General features: G+C 41.6%; 1 protein-coding gene across 5 annotated transcripts in view; it reads left to right on the top strand.

The window, feature by feature from the left end:
* HECW2 (HECT, C2 and WW domain containing E3 ubiquitin protein ligase 2) overlaps positions 1–21,391 on the top strand; it is a 369,305-nt gene that overhangs the window by 240,788 nt on the left and 107,126 nt on the right. For all 5 annotated transcript variants that reach the window (XM_027054227.2, XM_027054211.2, XM_027054201.2 and 2 more), the window contains 5 exons: positions 493–1,842; positions 2,862–2,957; positions 12,987–13,137; positions 13,819–13,922; positions 14,658–14,782. In XM_027054227.2, the coding sequence (XP_026910028.1) occupies positions 493–1,842; positions 2,862–2,957; positions 12,987–13,137; positions 13,819–13,922; positions 14,658–14,782 (1,826 nt within the window). The remainder of the gene's footprint in view (positions 1–492; positions 1,843–2,861; positions 2,958–12,986; positions 13,138–13,818; positions 13,923–14,657; positions 14,783–21,391) is intronic.

Below are 21,391 nucleotides of genomic sequence, written 5' to 3'. Positions count from 1 at the left end.
GAGCATGAACGGGGGAGGGGCAGAGAGAGGGAGACACAGAATCTGAAACAGGCTCCAGGCTCTGAGCTGTCAACACAGAGCCTGATGCGGGGCTCAAACTCACGGACCGCGAGATCGTGACCTGGCTGAAGTCGGACGCTTAACCAACTGCGCCACCCAGGCGCCCCGTGAAAATAAGATAGCTTTTAAATGATTACCGCCAAAGTTTTCCAAGCAGATATGAAAGCTTGTTTATCAAAAAATATCTCTTAGGTTTATGCCTACATTTGGAAACCAGGCTATAGAATTTCTAGTAATAGTGAACATATATAATTCCTGTGTCAAAGTGACCAACTCATTTAGTCGTGAGTGGCTAATCTTAGCAAGTCAGTAATACTGTAAAGAGACCTTAATGGGATGATTGAATTGTTGAACTGATTGGTGGTAAAGGAATAGGACATTAAAAGTTTGTTATTACCACTTTGTTTTCATCAATGCCGTTTTCCCCTTCAGATGCTTCTCCAGAAGCTGTTGGCACAATACTTGGAGTCAATACTGTGAATGGAGACCTAGGAAGTCCTTCTGATGAGGAGGACATGCCGGGGGGCCATCATGACAGCACGCTTTGCTCTAATGGGCCAGTTTCTGAGGACAGTGCTGCTGATGGGACCCCCAAGCATTCTTTCAGGACTAGCTCTACTCTGGAAATAGACTCAGAGGAATTAACCTCTACTTCTTCAAGGACCTCACCTCCCCGAGGACGTCAGGATTCGCTCAATGATTACTTAGATGCTATTGAACACAATGGCCATTCCAGGCCAGGCACGACTACCTGCTCGGAGAGGTCCATGGGAGCCTCTCCAAAACTAAGGAGTAGTTTTCCCACCGACACGAGGCTCAACGCAATGCTTCATATCGACTCAGATGAAGAAGACCACGAGTTCCAGCAAGACCTGGGATATCCGTCTTCCTTGGAGGAGGAAGGAGGGCTAATAATGTTCAGCAGAGCATCAAGAGCTGATGACGTGAGCCTGACATCGCAGACCAAGCCAGAAGACAACCCAGTGGAGATTGAGGAAGCCTCCACAAATGAGGCTGCTTCCTTTGAGGATAAGCCAGAACATCTTCCCGAGCTTGCAGAGGGCTCCTTACCCTCGGGCCCAGTCCCAGATGAGAGTGAAAGTGGCCCAGAGTCTCAACCAAGCGCTGAGCAGGGCAGCACCGAATTGTGTGGCTCTCAAGAGGTGGATCAGCCCACGAGCGGGGCAGACACAGGGACTTCCGACACATCGGGAGGAAGCCGCAGGGCCATCAGTGAGACCGAGTCCCTGGATCAGGGGTCTGAGCCTTCCCAGGTGTCCTCTGAAACAGAGCCCAGTGACCCTGCCAGGACAGAGAGCGTGAGTGAGGCCAGCACCAGGCCGGAAGGCGAGAGCGACTTGGAGGGCGCCGACAGCTCCTGCAATGAGAGCGTTACCACGCAGCTGTCCTCGGTGGACACGCGGTGCTCGTCTCTTGAGAGCGCACGGTTTCCCGAAACCCCAGCCTTTTCTTCTCAGGAGGAGGAAGATGGAGCCTGTGCAGCAGAGCCCAGCAGCAGTGGCCTCGCTGAGGGGTCACAGGATTCCATACGTACTCCCAGTTCTTTACCTGTGGTGCAGGTGCCCGCTGAAGAGGAGGAAGGGGCAGGGGCAGACTCGGCCCCTTTACCTAACCAGGAGGAGGTCGGAGAGGTCTGGCAGCGGAGGGGGAGCTTGGAAGGAGCTGCTGCTGCTGAGAGCCAGCCCCAGGAAGAAGGGGATGCCGGGGATGCCCACGGGGCTTGTGAAGGGGCCACTGCCCAGGAGGAGGGCGCCACCGGAGGTAGGATGTACAAGACGGCACGGCTCTTGGCTCAAGCATACTGCTTAAAGAGAAGTTTTGTCCCTCGATGTAAATTATACTGCAGGTCACATGTTCTCTGAGTTCTTCACCTTGGGGTTCAACAGTTAGCTTTTTTTTTTTTAATGGATCTTCTCTTTTTAAATTAAGAGGCTTGTGAAATAGCAGTCTTCAGATTTTAATCATGAATCTCCAGTGGGACCTGAGGTTGTAGACACAAAACCAAACAGGCAAGTAGCTTTCACATCAGTGTAATCTGCAGGGGTTTGCAGGAACATCGTAAGTCACTCTTCTTTATATAAAACCTTCAAAACAGAACTTCATATGTACTTTGCATCAAGTGTAATATTTTTGACTTCTGCAGTATGGAAAAAGTGAACTAAGTTAGGTGATGCGTTCGGAACACTTGAAGAAAAGGCTATTTTTAGTATCTCAGGATGCCAATTCACACATAAAATTTGTATTATGTCTCAATGAATGTGGCTTGGTAGAATGTTTCCTTTGAAATGTTCTATTATAGATGTATCAGAAAGGCTGAGGATAATTTCAAATGCCTAAATAGCATAGAATCAGAAATAGGAATGATTTATTTATTCTGTAATTTATTTTTCTACCTAAATTATCCCCTTCTCCTCCTCTTTTCCTTTTATTTGTGTTTTTGTTTCCTTCATTATCTTGTGGCCATTATGTGACCCTAAAGCATTAGTGCATGAGTGGGTCCAGCCAGGGTGGAAAAAGGTGGGGGAGGGAAGGGATAGGTGCAGAGGAACATTTCTCTAGAAGACCCTCTTCTGCCTAAGCATTCATCTCCTATTCTCTTCTTTTGTTTCTGGGTCCTCATGTGGAAAATGAGAGACACTAAGGAAAGAAAAGAGACTAGCTCCAAGATTTATGTTAGGTGGTTTTTGTTTGTTTGGTTGGGTTTTGTTTTTTTTTTACAAGACTGTTTTGATACTAAAGAGGAAAACAATACCCAAGTGCCTTTTTCTCTTTAATCCTAGGTTCTCAAGCCAATGGCCACCAGCCATTGAGATCACTGCCTTCAGTACGCCAGGATGTTAGCCGATACCAGAGGGTGGACGAGGCTCTTCCCCCAAGTGAGCGCCTGTGAACTAAGGGGTTCCCCTTGATCAGAGGGTGCAAGGATGGCGGGCAGATCCTTTCCACAGAACCTAAGAGATGGAAACCCACTCCCTGAGAGGAAGGGACCTTGGGGCTGCCACTTGACATAGCAGATGTAGTCTGGAAAGTGCTAAGCTGGTGACTCCTCTCTGGCACTGTTCTGCTGAACAAGCGGGCAGCTGGGGGAAAAGTAAATACTGTAATGCCCACAGAGTAAATATTGTAATTGGGGAAACAGATCCAGATATTTGGGACAATTGGGTTTATAATAGAAACTTTTTAAAATTATGCCTAACGGCAGCAAGAATTTTCAGTTAGTAGACAAATGGGTACAATCTCTTAGCAAAGCCTCACTCTATGGAATATACTTCTCTCTCTTAACAGCATTTTAAATCATTAAATACAGGGCTCTGATTTTTTCCTTGGGGATATGCAGAGAACTATTCATAATTTCAGAAATTGGTCTACCATTTATTTGGCACGTGACAATTACTGGGGATTTGAAATGTATGCTATTTCTTTCACTTTCATTTTTCACTTTGAAGGAGGGATGGCTGAGAATGAGGGATTCTGGGAAATAGTTATGCAACCTGTATCCAAAGGTTAGAGTGATATGGCCAGTCATAATCTGGACATAATTTAAACTCTGTTATAAAGTGATATTGCTCTGTAAGAGCAAGCATTTTGATGAACAGTAACAAAGCTCAGTAAATACTGCTTGTAGGAACGTACTGGAGTATGTATCTTTCTGCCTTATTGCTTTTCCTTCTTATTCACCCTCTTTACTCTCCCATCTTATATGTGACCATAGCAAGAAGCTGATGCCCTTGGCTTTCAGTATTTTAAAAGTGGTGGGGCAGAAAGGTAGAGATGCAGGAGTATGCATTTATAGAGTTACAATGCTGAGTGCTTTGTTTTGAGGAGTGTTAACAAAAAAGCTGAATGGTACTATGATAATAGACCAAAATATTGGCTTGATCCTTTGGAAATTCTGTTACGTACAGTTCCTCCCCTTGTTCATATAGTTCAATAATTGAGGGCGGTTACTTATAGGAAGTATGTATTTTAAGCAACTTTTAAAAATAGACCAAGGGATTAATTAACCATTGTATCATTTTAAGCAGATGGAAGAACAAAAATATCCTTATTGCTTGCCCTTGGAGAAAAGATTAGAGGCAGAAAAGGAAAGTATTCCTCGGAGATGCTTCGATATAATAGGAAAAAATGAATTGGGAACATGAGGAGAGAATTCTGGAGAGCTTTCTTTATATGTGTATGTGGATTAATAGTAAGTCATTCGAATTTTAGAGGCATTGCATCACATCAGGGTATAGATAAATGGCATCTTCCTGGCCACATCTAATTACTCTGAATTTTGTTGAACCATAATTTTGGTTTCCAGATTATAACTAATAAAGACAGGTACTTTCCCGCTGAAATTATGACCACTGTTTGTGGTATTTCAATGCACTTATTTAAGTACTGATATTTGCATTGCACAGAATGTATTTTAGGATTAATAAAAAACAACTGGCAGTTTATTTTAATAGGTTGTTATCTCCCACAGCAAAGACGGAATTTAATAGTATATCTAATTTAATGAATGACTGATGAAGAGGAGAAAAATTCTTTTTTAAGTTTATTTATTTATTTTGAGACAGAGAGTGTACAAGGAGGGGCAGAGAGAGAGGGAGAGAGAGAGAGAATCCCAAGCAGGCTTTGCACTGTCAGCCCAAGGAGCCTGATGCTGGGCTCGAACTAACGAACCCGTGAGACCATGACTTGAGCTGAAACCAAGAGTTGGGTATTTAACCAATGGAGCCACTCAGGCACCCCAGAGGAGAAAACTTTTTAATTCCTCTTATGCAACTTGCAAATACGGGGGTTTATATTATCAAGGGTTTATAATATCAAGGGTTTATATTATATTACATTATCAAGGGTTTATATTACGGTCAGAGCATGCCTGATTACTCTCCCCACACTGAGCATGCCTGATTACTGTCCCAACACTGTTTTGCCCTCTCCTACTCCTATGTCTGTCTCTTCTTTTCAATAGTTTATTTAATCACGTGGCTGCCCTGCTAGTTGTCTATCCCCAACGTAGTCAGTTCTCTGCCTTCCTTTCCTAACTGGGCGACTCTACTACAGCCTCTGACTTTGAGCTATGGTCTTCCATATTCCACACTGTCTTGTGCCTTCTGCCTTCATGCAGCATCTCCCAGGAGGCTCAGCTAAGGGGCACCTGCTTGGAGTGTACAGATGAGTCCTTCCCTTAAATGACCTGGCTGAGTTATTTTAAGGCTAAGAGTTGTATTTAAAAAAAAAAGTTTATTTATTTGAGAGAGAGAGAGAGAGAAAGAGAGGGGAGAGAGAATCCCAAGCAGGCTTTGCAATGTCAGTGCAGAGCCCAGTGGGGCTCAATCTCACGAACCGTGAGATCATGACCTGAGCTGAAATCAAGAGTCAGATGCTTAACTGACTGAGCCACCCAGGTGCCGCTTAGAATTGTACTTTTAACACTATTAATTATAATACTTCAAACTTGCATGGTGCTTTACAGTTTACAGAGCACTTTTACATGCTTTTGAAATTTTTATTCTTTGTTACGTTTTTGTGGGGTAGGTCAAGTGGATCAATAGGTAGAAACTGGCTAAAATGATTCTTTCATTGTATAGATGGAGAAACTGAAGCCCAGATAAATCAAGTAACTTGTTTAAGATCCCATACTAGTAAAAGTTGGGGCAGTCTTAAGCCTTCCTTCTCTATTAGATATTGTGATCTAAGATTAGACTGTTGTGTGGGTTGATGAGTATAAATTCTAAAAGTTTACTTAGCAGCAAAGGTAGTGGCTTATATTGTGGTATGTTATCTGTCAGGTGCAAACAACATCTTAAATCAGAGGCTTTGGAGGTTTCACTGAAGCTTTATTATATTGTAGTGTTTTGAGGCCAGACCTAGGAAGGCTCAAAAAATGCTCAATTTTCTCTCTTTTTGCCCCAGCTAATCAACTGACTAGCTGATTTATTTTGAGAGAGAGAACTCAGCAGGACTCTTACCTAGGAGCCCCTGAAGTGTAAGAAAAGCCGTTGTAGTGACCATATGAGCATAGCCCAGACAGGTTTGCTCTGTTAAGCATCTGTATCAGACTCAGAAGCACTTTTTCTTCTCCCCAGCCAGGTAGGGCCAGCTACTGACACATTGTGTCCTAGACTTTGATACCCCCCTCACCCCCGTTATTGATTTTTTATTTTCCTAATTGTTTTTGTTATTTGAGCTTACTTTCACCTTAAAAATACTTACGTATTACCATATGGCGAGGAAACCACCCAGCCAACTTGTGCTTCTCTCTGAAGATTTACAAACTCAGCTAGGGGGATTCAGTGGTGTCCCTTGCTGTCTGCTTCCCTGTTACAGCTGGTCACGTGGTGGTCTACGCATCAGTGTTATACCTTAGTCTCCGAACATCTCTTTGAGCTCTTCTTATGGACGACAGTTCTCCGGCTTTTCTGCTGCTTCTTCCAGTCTTACTCCTCGTGTCTCAGGATCGGGGAACTTGTCTTGGACTGACAGAGACTGCACAGCTGTAAAGATGTTCGACCAGTTGTTTTCACAGCCTTACCCTTGCTTTAGGCCGTGGATCCTGCGATAGGACCTTGTGGACTGGGTAACTCTAACCTCTGACTGACAGATGGTCTAAGGGTCCCTACAACGTCCGAAGAACCGCCCCCTCCCGCCCCCACAGCGTCCTAAGGGCAGCTTGGCCGTATGGAGGGCCTTTGGCTTAAATCTGAATATGCACTGAGCACTTTAAGAATGTGCTTATCTTCTTCTGAGGTGATGGATGGTGCTGGCAGCTGGAGGCAGTTCAGGCTGAAGCCCACCAGAACATCATCAGCAAGACAAATCTTGGTCATTTTAGCATTAACATAAGCGGAAAGAAAAAAGAATGGCTCGCTTAGCCCCTTCTGAAAAACGATTTTATTTCTCCTCCTGGGTCCAATATAATTGTCACTTAATCCCTTGCTGCACTGGGGACAATAAAGAACTATCGAGTAAGTGTTTTCCCTCTAAAAGGGTAGGAATAGGATTAGATACAAGATGAAGAGTCTGGATTATCAGACTCTTGTAGGATCCCAGGATTATTGCCATGTTGTTAGGATTAGTGTATTATTTAGGCGGTGGCTTCCAATGGGCAGGTCTGGAAGAACGCAGGAGAATGTTTATCATTGTTTGTGGTTGTGCACTTTCATTATTAAAGCATCCTTTGACATGAAGGTTTAAAAAGACGGCAGTGACTCTGAAAGGTATAATTAATCTCACTTTCTACTATGTTCAAGGCTAGGAGCTCTTATTTTCTAAAGCTTAAAAGTTAGTTTTATGAAAGGAGAATTGATGCTTTTCTTTTTATTAAAAAAATTTTTTTTTCTTGATGTTTTTATTTATTTTGGAAGGAGACAGAGACAGAACATGAGCGGGGGAGGAGCAGAGAGAGAGGAAGACACAGAATCTGAAGCAGGCTGCAGGCTCTAAGCTGGCAGCACAGGGCCCGACACGGGGCTCGAACTCACGAACTGTGAGATCATGCCCTGAGCTGAAGTCGGACGCTCAACCGACTGAGCCACCCAGGCGCCCCAAGAATTGATGCTTTTAATCTAAAAGCTACTTTCTTTAAAAATTGACCCACCATATTAAGGCCCACCATATGCATTTGTTTGAGAGATTTTTAAAAACTTTTTGTTTAAACATAGTGTACACACAGAAAAGAGCACATTCTCCCTGCTGAATTCTCCCAAACTGAGGGCATGTGTGCACTGGATGCCATGTCACTGGCACCCAGAAGTCTCTTTGTGCCCCCTTCCGATTACTGACCCCCACTCCTGAAGGGGAAGTGAACCTACCATGCTGACCCTCAAGTCACCGAGAAGTTAACTTGCTTTTGTACTTGGTACAAACGGTTACCTCCTGGAGTGTCAAAATGAGGAAAAACTAATCTTTTAAACGTTGTTGTCCAACATCTATCGCAAAGCTTAATTTTTTCCTCAGAAGTACCTTTAGTTCGTTATAACCTCATTATCCCATCATTTGGTGGAGATACCATGGTTGTTATAATTTCTTATAGTTGATTTATACATTTACTTCACAATGTTCAGGTTCTTCATCTTTCTTTCTTGTTTTTAATGTTTATTTATTTATTTTGAGAGAGAGCACAAGCATGAGTGGGGAAGGGGGCAGAGAGAGGGAGAGAGATTCCCAAGCAAGCTCCATGCTATCAGCGCAGAACCCAATGCCAGGTTCGAACCCACAAACCGTGAGATCATGACCTGAGCCTAAATCAAGAGTCGGATGCTTAACTGACTGAGCCCCTCAGGTTCTTCATCTTTCTAAACCCAGTTACAACTAATTCCAGCCCTACTCACGATTCTCTCACCCCCTTGGTTCATGTGGTTCACGAGTCCCCTGAAATGTCATTCTATCTAGTCATTGATCTTCTTGTCGATCTCAGTGCTCTCTGAGATGTGTTCGTTTCTTCACCTCATTGCCAGCTGGACAGACAGTCCACTGGGGGGCCAAGGTCTAGTGTGAAGGGACTGAGAAAGAAGCATTTTGAGATGAGGAGGGATCGAAGGGATGACGCCTGCTTCCTTCCCACATATGCTGATTATGAAAGTTGAAAATGTGTAAGACCTTCCTTGTTCTACCTCCCTCTGGTGCCCTGCTGAGGGATCAATGCTGCGACAGTAGCCTTTGGTATATACTTTGACACACTTTCTAACTCTGACTTCCCCTTATCGTGCACCTATTTAAAGGGGGCACAGGGCATCTGTGAGTCCACTCGCTCCTGGATTCCAGTTCAGAATATTTAGGCTGAAGTTTAGTTTCTTGTAAGCCTGTACTTCATGACCTCTTAGAAATTTAGCATGAACTCCATGGGTTTATCTGGTAAATTAGCTGCTTTAAATTCTTAGAAATTTATGTCCGTGTTCCTCAAATTTTAGTGCATCTAGAAGTCACTTGGGAAGGTTCTCAAAAATGTAGATAAGTGAGTCCTAGCTTCAGAGAGTCTGGTTTTACAGACCTGAGGTTTGTCCTGGGAATCTGCATTTATATTGGTCCTCAAAGTGATTCTGACACGTGCTGTCAGAGTCCCAAACTTTGAGAAACATTTCTGTAGATGACAGTTTTCAAACTCTTTCACTGAAGCTCTTTATGAAAATGAAGTCTTACGTGGAAGACCAGTAGGCACAACAGATAATACGGGGGGGCTGCAATGGCTAACATGGTGTTGGCAGATAGTTCTGGAGCCCCAACACTCAGCATCTCAAAGCCCCTGGCTTTATAAGGCTAAATTAATTAGAGTTTAGTTTGCAAATTCTGGCCTAGACGTAAGATGTTGACAGGTTCTTACTGAACCTAATGTAGAAAAATGGGTGTCGTTTTGAAGATTCTTATAATTTTAGAACCGAAAGAGACCTTAGCAATGTATAATTCTGCCCTCTAATGTTTCAGGTAAAGAAACTGTGGTTCATAGAGGTGTAATGAGTTGTTGAAGGTGTCGTAGCAAAAGTGTGACAAAGCCATGGCCAGAAACCCCAGGCCTTCTTCCCGATTTGGTGCCCTACATATACACACATCTCGGTACACTGTTCTCAGGCTCATGGCGCACTGATGATATACCCCATTGTACATTGTGGCAAGACAAGGAAGTAAATGCCAAGTTCCCGGTCTTCTGATCCTGCCTGTCTGATTTTATCATGATCTCTGAAAAAAAAACTTTGATGTTGGGCAATGAGTTCTTAATATGGTTGCTTGTACCCAGAACAAACCAGGTCCAATATAAAAATTTATAAGATGTAAAATAACCATACCCACCTCTCTCCTTTGATAGATATGATAAAGAGCTCATCTTTCTGGAGGCCCTTCTACTGTCTTTTTCTCGATGGTAGGGTATTGACCACTTGGGTAAGAATGGATCTGTACTTCCTGAACAGGTCAAAGACCTAACATCCTTTCTCAATCCAATGCCAAGTGTCCGTTTGAAATCAGGAAGACAACATTACTCTTTATGGGAACTTAAGTAACAACATCAATTTAAAGTTATGACATTTGTGGGTGCCTGGGTGGCTCAGTTGGTTAAGTGTTCAACTTCGGCTCAGGTCATGGTCTTGTGGTTTGAGTTCGAGCCCCGTATCAGGCCCTCTGCTGTCAGCATAGATCCTGCTTCGGATCCTCTATCCCCCTCTTTCTCTGCCCCTCCCCTGCTCTCTCTCTCTCTCTCTCTCTCAAAATAAAGTAGACATTAAAGACATGACATTTGGTAGGGATAGTCTTTCTTTTTTAATTAATTAGGTTTTTTTTTATGTTTTAAGTTTACTTACTTATTTTGAGAGAGAGAACATGAGCAGGAAGGGTGAAGAGAGAGGAAGAGAGAGAGAATCCCAAGCAGTCTCTGCACTGTCAGTGTGAGGAGCCTGATGCGGGGCTTGATCTCATGAACCCATGAGATCAAGAGCCAAAATCAAGAGTTGGATGCTTCACTGACTAAGCCACTCAGGCACCCCAATAGGGATAGTCTTAATATACATCCAACATCCCGTGTTCTTAGAAAGCACATTTCTGGACTTCTTTTTCTTATTCTTCTCATTGCACACAGAGATATCTTTGTTGAAATACATCAAGGTTATTCCTGGGCTTTGTGGAAAGCGAACACAAGAACCATTCTTTGTTATGGTTTCATGTTCTTTAAATTACTCGTCCATTCATTTCATGCTGTGTGCAAGGTATGGTGATAAATATATTTGGAGATTCCCCACCCCACCTCCACTGTGCTGCCCATGTGGCCTCATAGAGACCACGTTCAGTGGGGTAAATTCTTGTCTAGTTTGCTCAAGGAAAAAGTTCTATGTTTGAAGATAATTTTTTTTTACTTTCTTCTGTCAGAAAATGGAAAGTATGCAACAGTGTTTTCTTTTCTGCCTGAACTGCCAGAAAACCAAAATTTAGAGCCAAATTTTAGTTATACGCTTATCTTGGGAGTTTGGCAGCACCTCTCTTTCTACTTCCTTTAGTTGGTTTCTGTTCTGTTTTTATCCCTTGTTGACTGATTCTCCATTTTTAAAATTGGAAGCTAACTGCAAACAATTTTGGGAGAAGGAATGGCCATTTGTTTTCTTGTGCATTTGGTTTGCATAGAATATGTGCTTGAATTACCCTGGCTCTAATGAGATGGCATAATTGCTTCTCAAGATCTTTGAGATGGGAAATATGCAAAGAGCAGAGCAAAACAATGGAATAGATCAAAGGATTTTGGAAAATCATTCCTGGAAAGGCTCTAATGTAGTAACCATTTGTCAGCTTATGGCAGGCTGATCATGAGGTCATTTTGAAATGTCCTATTGATGGGATTGCAGCTGGGGCCAAAGAATTCAGATTTGGCTGGCTGGTTCGTTGTGAGTCTGCGTTACCTTGGAGCATGAGTGGCACTGAACTTGTTTGTCTCTCTGGTGCTTTTTCTCAGCGTGATTTTTCTTTCTCCTGCCATTTGTTATAAATTACCACGTGCTAGGAACAACAAGAACAGATCTTTCCACCTCCCACTGAGGCAGCCCGCAGTGATTGTCTGGTGCTGGCATTCAGGTCTTTCCAACCCTGAGAACTTTGTTGGAATCCTCGCTCTGTTCACCTCCAGAGTAAATACTGTAGGAGGTCAGGAGCAGGCATGCCTTCCTACTAGTCTCCAGGATTAGACCCATGGTATCTGTTGATAAGCTATGTGATGACATGGGGAGTTTTGAAATAATTGAGCTGCTAAGGAAAAAGTTGCATATTAATTTCAAAAAATATTTTACGCAGAAATGGAAATGTGTAAAGAACTTTGCTGGTTTAAGAATAGATTTCTGCTCTTTTCACATACTGCTATATAAAATCGCACTTTCCAACTACAATCCATTTCAGACTTGTGCCTTTTGAAAAGATCAGCTCATGCTTTGTGTATTTTAATAGAATGGCCTTTTAGAGAGCCACAGAGGAGGTATGTCTGGCTCTGCTTTCTCTGTTTTTGGGTAACATGCACTTATGTATTTGTTTACAAAGATGAACACAATCAATGAGGTTGCTTAAACAGAAAATTAAATAATGTTTTAAAACATTGTATTTATTTGAGGTTGGAGGCAAGTAATTACCCTGCTCTGAAAATGTATTCATCTTTGGGAAAACGCAAATGGGAGCTTGTAGGTAATGATGCTATTTGATGCCTGGGCTAGCATTATTTTCTTTTGAAGACTACATGTACCAAAATTTTATGTAAATATGCACTTGGAAGGTTCTAGCTATGAGTCATTCATCTACGCTGGAAAAAAAAAGGAAATCCATTTTTGGTGAAAATGATCAATACCAATTTCGATGCAAATACCTGAAGTCTTTGCAGTAGACCAACTACTTGTATTTTTATTTTTACTTATTTTTTAAAGGTTTATTTATTTATTTTTGAGAGAGAGAGACAGAGAAGAGAGAGTGCACGAATGTGCTAGCAGGGAAGGGGTATAGAGAAAGGGAGAGAGAGAATCTCAAGCATGCTCCATGTTGTCAGCACAGAGCACTACGATCTCATGACTGGGAGATCATGACCTGAGCCAAAATCAAGAGTTGGATGCTTAACCAACTGGGCCTGCCCCCTACTTGTATTTTTAAAATGCTGGCAATTATACATGAAGATGAGCATTGTGGGCAGATCTGGAAGGATTCTCTACATTCAGAAACTCTTTAAAGGGTTGGTATTACACACACACACACACACACACACACACACACATACACAGTATGTTTACTAACTGATCACAACAGATCATGAAGTGGACTGGGGGAAGTGCCTGATTATACAGTGAGGTATATGTTATTAGCCCCAATTTATAGCATGTCAGGGAAAACACATGCTGAAATTAATGACTCACGTTAATGGCCTCAGGTCCTCTTCTAACCAGCCTTGGTGCATTCCTGCTATATAGATTGGGAAGCACGCATTGACAGCCACGGCAGGATTTTCTACGTGGATCACGTAAACAGAACCACCACGTGGCAGCGACCAACAGCTCCTCCTGCCCCTCAGGTGCTGCAAAGATCAAACTCCATACAGCAAATGGAGCAGCTGAACCGGCGGTGAGGACGCACGTTTTCACTATGACTGTTAGTGGGTGGTTGGGCTTATTTTTACGTGGGCCCAAGTAGAAAACATGGTTGTCTCTCTTTCATCTTTGGGTGACCTGTCATTAAGATGTAGCTGGTACCTCTTGATTTAGAGACTTTCTTGAATTTCTCCTGGTTAAAAAAATAATAACTATATGCATACACCACTTGTTTGCAAACTAGAAAAGAAAGTAATGATGATGCTTTTAGTCATCCCAAGGCATTAATTTTTAGCAAAACAGAGCATATACATATATAACTGAAGCCAAATATCTTTCTAAATATCTAGAATCTCCATTCATCATGCATCTTTTTTATTAAGCTTTTTAAATGTTGTTCTTTTTTTGAGAACTAATTGCTATGAAGTAAAAAGTTCTTTAACAATATAAGAATTTAGTTTTCTTTGGTTAAGGGCCACAATTTTTTTAAAGTTTTATTATTTTGTTAGGAAAATGTTCCACAAACAACAGACAGAAGAAATTCAATGCACTGTAATTTACTTTTAAACAACAGATGGCCCAGAAGGTCAGGAAATGGAGGTTTGGGGAGGTAGGCCTGAGGCTGAGAAGATAGTGATGCCTTCTGGGCTCTGGGGGAATGGTTGAGCCTTCTTTCAGAGGCTGCCGTGATGTGATGGTAGGCTCATGATTTCAGATACCAGAGTATTCGCAGAACCATGACTAACGAGAGGCCTGAGGAAAATACCAATGCTATTGATGGAGCAGGAGAAGAAGCTGACTTTCACCCAGCCAGTGCAGGTAAAAGCCTTTAGATTGGTTTGGTTTGTTTGTTTTTAAAGTTTGTTTATTTATTTTGAAAGAGAGAGAACATGGGCAGTGGAGGGGCAGAGAGAGAGAGAGAGAGAGAGAGAGGGAGAGAATCCCAAGCAGGCTCGATGCTGGCAGTGCAGAGCCTTACTTGGGGTTCAGTGCCACGATCTGTGAGATCATAAATTGAGCCGAAATCAAGAGTTAACTGACTGAGCCACACAGGTGCCCCTAGGTTGGTTTGGTTTGTAATCTCACAAAAGTAGAAAACAAATAATAAGGATTTCCAAGAAATGAGATTTTCCTTTTAGTGAACTTTTGTTCTTCAATAAGATCTGGTAATCAAATGCAAATAGCAGAATTCACCAGAGACCTCTTCTAATCCCTGACTTTTTGTTAGTGCTAAGAAAAGAACCACAAAACCAAATAGAATATAAATGACTTTAATCTCTGGATCTGTGGGATAGTGGGAAATGATTGAATCTGATCACTTAGAACATCTAAGGATGCATTAAAATGTTAGTAGTGGCTAGAAATGTTCAATTCTATTTTCGTCAGGTCTTATCTATGAATTTGCATCAAAGAAAAGAGTATTCAGAGAATTAAAATAATAGCAAATGATATAGGCATCCTTTGGTTCTTTTAAAGCATAGATGGAAGTGAATAAGTATGTTTCCAGTACATGGAAAGGTTTCCCTAAAAGCCTTTGTGGTCTACCCCATCTAGATTTCCGACGAGAGAACGTCCTGCCCCACTCTACCTCCAGATCCAGGCTCACGTTGCTGTTACAGTCCCCCCCTGTGAAGTTCCTCATCAGCCCAGAGTTCTTCACCGTGCTGCATTCTAACCCTGTGAGTATCAAACCTAAGAGTTTATAATGGAAAAAGTCATTGGCCAAAGGAAATTATCCTCATATATGTGATAATGGTAAGAATGACAAGAGCTAATGCTTGCTGAGCACTAAGTGTGTTCCAAGGTCTGTATTAAGCACTATTTATGTTTTAACCCGTTTGGTCCAAAGAAACCTATGAGTTTGATAAAACTCTCATTTTTCCAGATAAAGAAACTGAGGCCCAGAGAGGTTAAATAACATTCCCGAGATACAGGCTTCCATTATGGGATGAATAAATCATGAGAATAAAAGCTAGAGATAGGAAATACAGCCAATGGTATTGTAGTAGCATTGTATGGTGACAGATGATGGCTATACTTGTGGTGAGCATAGTACAGAGAGTGGTTAAATCACTGTGTTGCACACCTGAAATTAATGCAATATTGTGTGTCAAGTATACTTAAAAAAAAAACCCAAACAAACAAAAAAAACATTCCTAAAGTTATACACCTACTAAGTGGTATCATTGGGGTTAAAATGCCAGAGATACTAACTCTAGAGTCTATGCTCTTGATGACCACCTTATTTTGCGTGCAAAAATGTGACTAAATATCTGTGCATTGATAGCAGGCAGTGGTCAGGTCAGTCTTTGAGACTGTGATACATGTTCTCTGAAAGAGAAAATATAAACTTTATACATTGCTGTAATCTGAAAAATAAATCAATGCATAGAGGAATGTTTTAAAGATATAAGAAGTTTGCATGGAAGTTCAGGGTTTTATTTTTTAGGGGGGGAGGCATGGTGATGTGTTTAGAATGAAATAGATTTAAATTTTTGTCCTTTTACTCATGTGTCTTGTTTAGAAACCCTACCTCTGTGATTTTGCTATGGGCCTAAAAATGTTAGTATCAGCTAAAAGAATAAATCTTTTGTTAACCAGAAGATTAAAAAAAAAAAACTTTAGTCCTTCAATCTTTTAGTTATTGTTCTAAATAGAGAGAAATCACTAGGCCTCCCTCCTTTGCTTCTTTGCTTTCATTTCCTCAAGCCCTGAGTATTAACCAAAATTACCCCTTTTCCTGATCTTGATTCCTTAACCAAGAAACCCCTCACGTACATACCATCCCCTTGTTTAATTTTTCAGGACAACCAGTCTCTCTAATTCTGCCCACAATTATTTTGGAGTTAAACCTGGATTAGAAAGTTTTTATTTTGCTCAAAAAACATTAGGGGTGCCTGGGTGGCTCAGTCAGTGAAGCGTCCGACTTCGGCTCAGGTCATGATCTCACAGTTTGTGGGTTCGAGCCTCGCGTTGGGCTCTGTGCTGACAGCTTAGAGCCTGGAATGCTCCGGATTCTGTGTCTCCCTCTCTCTCTGCCCCTCCTTTGCACACATGCGCTCTCTCTCTCTCAAAAATAAATAAACATTAAAAAAATTAAAAAAAAAAGCATTGACCTCCTGAAGAAACTAGAGTGTATAGGGTGACAGTGAAAATGTTGCACACTTATTTTTTGGTCATGCAGCATGATATTTGTCTAAAACATTTCTAGAAAAAAGAGAAGGGTTTGAAAATACTATATAAATTAAGCCAAAACTCTGTGTGTGTGTGTGTGTGTGTGTGTGTGTGTGTGTGTGTGTGTGTAGAATAAAAATTAGAATGTGAATAGGAAAGCATTTTGGTTAGAAATTGGTTGGTTAGAAAGGATTTCTTTGTAACGTGAATCTTGTATCACAGAATAAATAATGGATATTAGTTGGTAAAAATCGTGTAGAATGACCTTCTAGGTGGAAGATATGCATGAACAAAGATGGAAGTAAAAAATGTGTCTTATATGCATACTGAATTCTTTCATTCATCCAATAAATATTACTGAAAACATGATCTATGCTAGAAATTATGGCAGGTGCTGCAGACGCTGGGGAATAAGGTAAAGTTCTTTCCCCAGGGTGGACAGAGAGTAAGGGCAACTTTAGGAAGATGGCTGCAAAATGCGTCTCAGAAGAACTAGTTTTGAGTTAAGAGCTGAAAGATGAGAAACCATCAGTCATGGGAAAAGCCAGGGGAAGCTCATTTCAAGCAATTGAAGCAGTGAGCGCAGGGACACCAGAAAAGTGAGCAGACCGTACAGGGCTGCTGTGTCATGATAGAAATGGGGAATAGTGTGATATTAAGTCAGAAAGTTAGCAAGATCCAGATCGTGGATCATTCTGAGAGCATGGGGAGCCATCATGCACTTAAACCGACACGCCCAATGTGGAAACTGTAACTCTGAAAGACAAGAGTGAAAGCAGGATGATGAGAATGAAGACTCTTTCCTGGTCCAGGGAAAAGACAATGATGACTGGAGCCTTGGGCTTGGCATGGAACTGGAGAGAAGTGCATGGATTTGAAAAACATTCTGAAGGTAGAATCACTATGATGTGGTGAGGAATTGGTTGTCAGAGATGAGAAAAGGGAAGAAGCCAGAAATACTTTTAAGGCTTTGGTTTGGCCAAGTTGTTAATTATTTTGGATCATGGTGCTAGTGTAGCAATAAATAGCTCTAAATTTGACTAGGTAGCTCTTTATCTCTGCCAGGTGTTTAGGTGTAACATGGTGGGAAAAGGGGCATTATGTCACACATCTCAGAGGGCTGAGGGAAGATAGTAATTAGAGGAAGGTTTTCCTAGCTGCACATGGAGTGATTTAGAATGAGGGGAACAGTGGCCGTAGAAGTCCAGTTGGATATCCAGTTGACCCTTGAACAACACAGGGGTTAGAGTTGTCAACCCCACACACAGTTGAAAATCTGTGTTTTGACTCCCGAAAAACTTTACTAATAGCTATTTTTGACCAGAAGCCTTACTGATAAAATAAACCAGTCCATTAATAACACATTTCAAATGTATATTATTTACTGTATTCTTCCAATAAAGTAAGGTAGAGAACAGCAAATGCTATTTAAAAAATCTTAAGAGTGTTGTAAAAAATCCACATCTAAGTGGACTCACATAGTTCAGACCCAAGTTGTTCAGGGGTCAACTGTAATACCTTCATCATGGCATGAGTTGATAAGAGCCTGGACTAGGCGGTGAGGAAATAGAGAAGAACCATCCAACATGAGAGGAACCACAGGCAGAGAGTAGGCAAGATATGGTGGAAAATAGATAGAAAAGAATTAGTGAACAATAAGAGGAAAGTAGGCATGGATGCTCATTAAGGGAATGGAAGAAGAAGAACACATGGAATTTAACACAACAGATTATACACCGTAGGAAAACCAGAGATTACAGGGCTGGGTAGAAGTCGGCATAGTTCGATCACCAGGACTATGGTCCAGAGGTGAGGTGGGTGAGTTCATCAATGTGTTCATATATACTGATGTTAATGTATTTCTGTCTTATTTCATTAGCTTTGCTTTACAAGTATAAGCATCTGTCTGGTTCACTGATTATTACCTCCTGGTTTACAGGTTTAGCTTGGAGCAAAGAGGACTTGGGACAGGGGTGACCAATGCATAGCATGCCAGCTGTCCTCAGGTTTCATGCAAGAGGGATTAGATTTACCGTGCATTCAATTTAGCAGTAGTTTGTTGATTCCCTGTTATGTGTTGGGCACTATACCAAGTCCTAGAGATACAAAGATGACAGAAGCTGTGGACCCAGGAGTCCCATACTTGGAAACACATCCCCCTGCAATGAGCAGAGTTATGAGTGCCATAGTGGAAGGCTGCAGAAGGCTCCCTGCTAGAGTGAGTGATTCACTCAGGGCAAGGCGCATGGAAGGGTAATGAGTGGGTTTGCATTTGAGATATGTTTTTAAAACTGAACAGGAACTTACCCTAGAAATGAGATGGGCCAGAGCACTTTTGGTAGAAGGAGCAGCATTTGCAAAGCAGAGGTTCCTGGAGTTGTAGAGCAGTGTTGATAATCATTATGGAAGTACCAGAACTAGTACAGAAGTATAGCAGTTTGGCATTGCTGGTGTGTTAAGGGCATAGGACACTACTGAAAGTCAGGTTTGAACCTGGCAAGGGAGGCAGAAGCCAGGTTACATGAACCTAAACTCATGTATGGGACAATTTTAGGAGATGGTAGGGGCTTTTACACAAGGAAGAATGGGCTCACATTTAGAATTGATACTGTAAGACAGTATCATGCTGTGGTGGGAAGAGCTTTAGACTTGAAGTCAGATAGCTCAAGTTTTCCTTTATTTGTTTGCCCTTTATGCATTCACTCAACCAGTGTGTATTAAATGCCTGTGACTTGCCTGGTACAGTCTGGACTGGGAATAGAGTACTAACCAAGACAGAGTAGATTATAAATAACAAACTAGTGAACAAGAAAAGGCCATTTGAGTTATGCAGTGTGGCATGAGGTACAGTACACTGGGCTAGGGTGTACTTGGGGATGAGCTTCTGGAGGCACTGCTTTAGATTGGGTGGAGAGGAAGACCTCTTTGAGGGAGCCACATTGAAGCTATTGTAAAATGTCAAGAAGCCAGGAGGGTAAAGGTCTGGCAACAGAACCTTCCTTGCCAAGGAAAAGGAAAGGCTCTAAGGCTTGAAAGAATTTGAAGTGGTATATATGTGGTATATAATAAGGTCAGAGAGGTGGGCAGGGCTTCTGTATGATCTGGCAGAGTTTGGACTTTATTCTAAATGGATTTTATTCTAAAGCGATTTCCTGTAGGGAATAATTCAGGGTTTGAAAGTTCCTTCTAGGGTTGTGTATGTAGCTCAGTTGGTTAAGCGTCCGACTGCAGCTCAGGTCATGATCTCGTGGTTTATGGGTTCAAGCCCTGCATTGGGCTCTGTGCTGACAGCTCAGAGTCTGCAGCCTGCTTCGGATTCTGTGTGTCCCTCTCTCTCTGCCCCTTCCATAGCTCATGCTCTGTTTCTTTTTGTCTCTCAAAAATGAATAAAGGTAAAAAAAAAAAAAAGAAAAGAAAAAAGAAAGTTCCTTCTAGCTGCTTTACCAAGAACGGGTTTTAGAGGGCAAGACTGATATCAGAAAGACAAGTGAAAAGACCCTATGGGAACATATAGAAGGAGCTTGAACTAGTGCAGTAGCAGTACATATGATGACAAGTGGATGAATATGGGACATATTCTGGAACGAGAGCAGACATTCTTGCTAATACATTAGACTATGGGGAGAAGAAAAAGGAAAGCCTACAAGAAAGAGCAATTGATTGGATGATAGTGTTCAGCGGTTTGCTGGTAAATGTTCAACAACTGACTCTAGGAAAAAAGTGTGTGTGTGTGTGTGTGTGTGTGTGTGTGTGTGTGTCTTATAATTTTACTGAGTGAAGGATGTATAGCACACAATTTAAAAATAATGATAAAATATACACAAAATGCTTTTGTTGCCTTTTGCCGAAGTCTTGTATCCGTAGCCAGCCTACCATTGTAGTTCACAGGCAAGTTCCCACATGAATATATTCATTTGCATTAGCCATTAGGACAACAGTAAAGCAAGGGAGACACAAGGCAGAGCTTCCTACTCCTTTGTCAGTGAGGTCGGTAGCACCTTCTTTTTGAACCAGATAATAGCTTTTGAATACTGGACTTCTGTTTCTTTATTTGTGTGTGTGTGTGTGTGTGTGTGTGTGTATACACGCGTGTGCACGTGTGCGGGCTACTTGCAGTGTAACAGCACAATGTGAAGTTTAATCTGTATTATTAGCATTTTATTTTCTCCATCAGTTTCTTAAGTCTGGACCTTACATATAGAAAAAAGCAACACACTTTAACGAAAACAAAACAAAAGCAAAAACAAATGAAAGCTGAAAGGCTTTTGGGCCAAGGACAATATGTAAACAAATGGCTGTGGCTACATTGCAAAAAAAATTTGTTTGCAGACACAGCCAGCCAGCCTATGGGTCCATCGTTTGCCTGCACCTAGCTAGGCAGCCCTCAAAATAATATCAAGGCCTGGTTTGCATTTACTGATTTTTGTAATATTAATACTCCCAATGTAGCTGATTTTAAGCTACCAATATGACCTCACTAATCACCAAGTTCTAACTTGACTTATAGGCTGCCTTCTTGGGTACAAGTTCCTCGTCACTTCTGTGTTTCACGTAAAGGCTGGATTCACAGTTATTGGGTTGTGATAAAAGGCTATAGCTTTTAAAGTTGGTCAAGTTCTATAAATAAATGCGTATTCTTAGTTCCCAAACCTTGGAGATCCTGGTTCACTAGGTCTGGAGTGGACCTCAGGCATTTGTTTGTTTGCTTGTTTGTTTTTTAGGTTCCTTAAGTGATTCTGATGCAATTGGTCTATGACCTATAATTTGGGAATTCCTAGAATAAAAACATACTGCGTTAAATGACCCCTCTGCTTTTGTCACAACAGTAACGCATCTGGACTTTTGACAACTCATGTATTTTAACAACATGAAGATACTCAGCAGCTTAAAAGTTTTTTTTAATTTCTTTTGTCTTCATGTTTTCATCGTCTTTCCCCTTTCTTGGGCATGTTTCAACTTTTTACACTGGGAAGCCAGTCTTGATTTTAGGGTACTCTCTCTAAAGCATTTAAACTTCTTTTTCTCCAACCTAAACTGTCTTCATTATTAGCTACAAAGATGATCTGTGCTGTGCGTCTATGCATTTCTATAAGATTTAAATTCTGTTGGGTTTA

The sequence above is a fragment of the Acinonyx jubatus genome, chromosome C1 (genome assembly GCF_027475565.1).
Source record: "Acinonyx jubatus isolate Ajub_Pintada_27869175 chromosome C1, VMU_Ajub_asm_v1.0, whole genome shotgun sequence".
Lineage (NCBI taxonomy): Eukaryota > Metazoa > Chordata > Mammalia > Carnivora > Felidae > Acinonyx > Acinonyx jubatus.
Note: the sequence above shows the minus strand (reverse complement) of the source record. Positions and strands in the feature narration are given on the sequence as shown.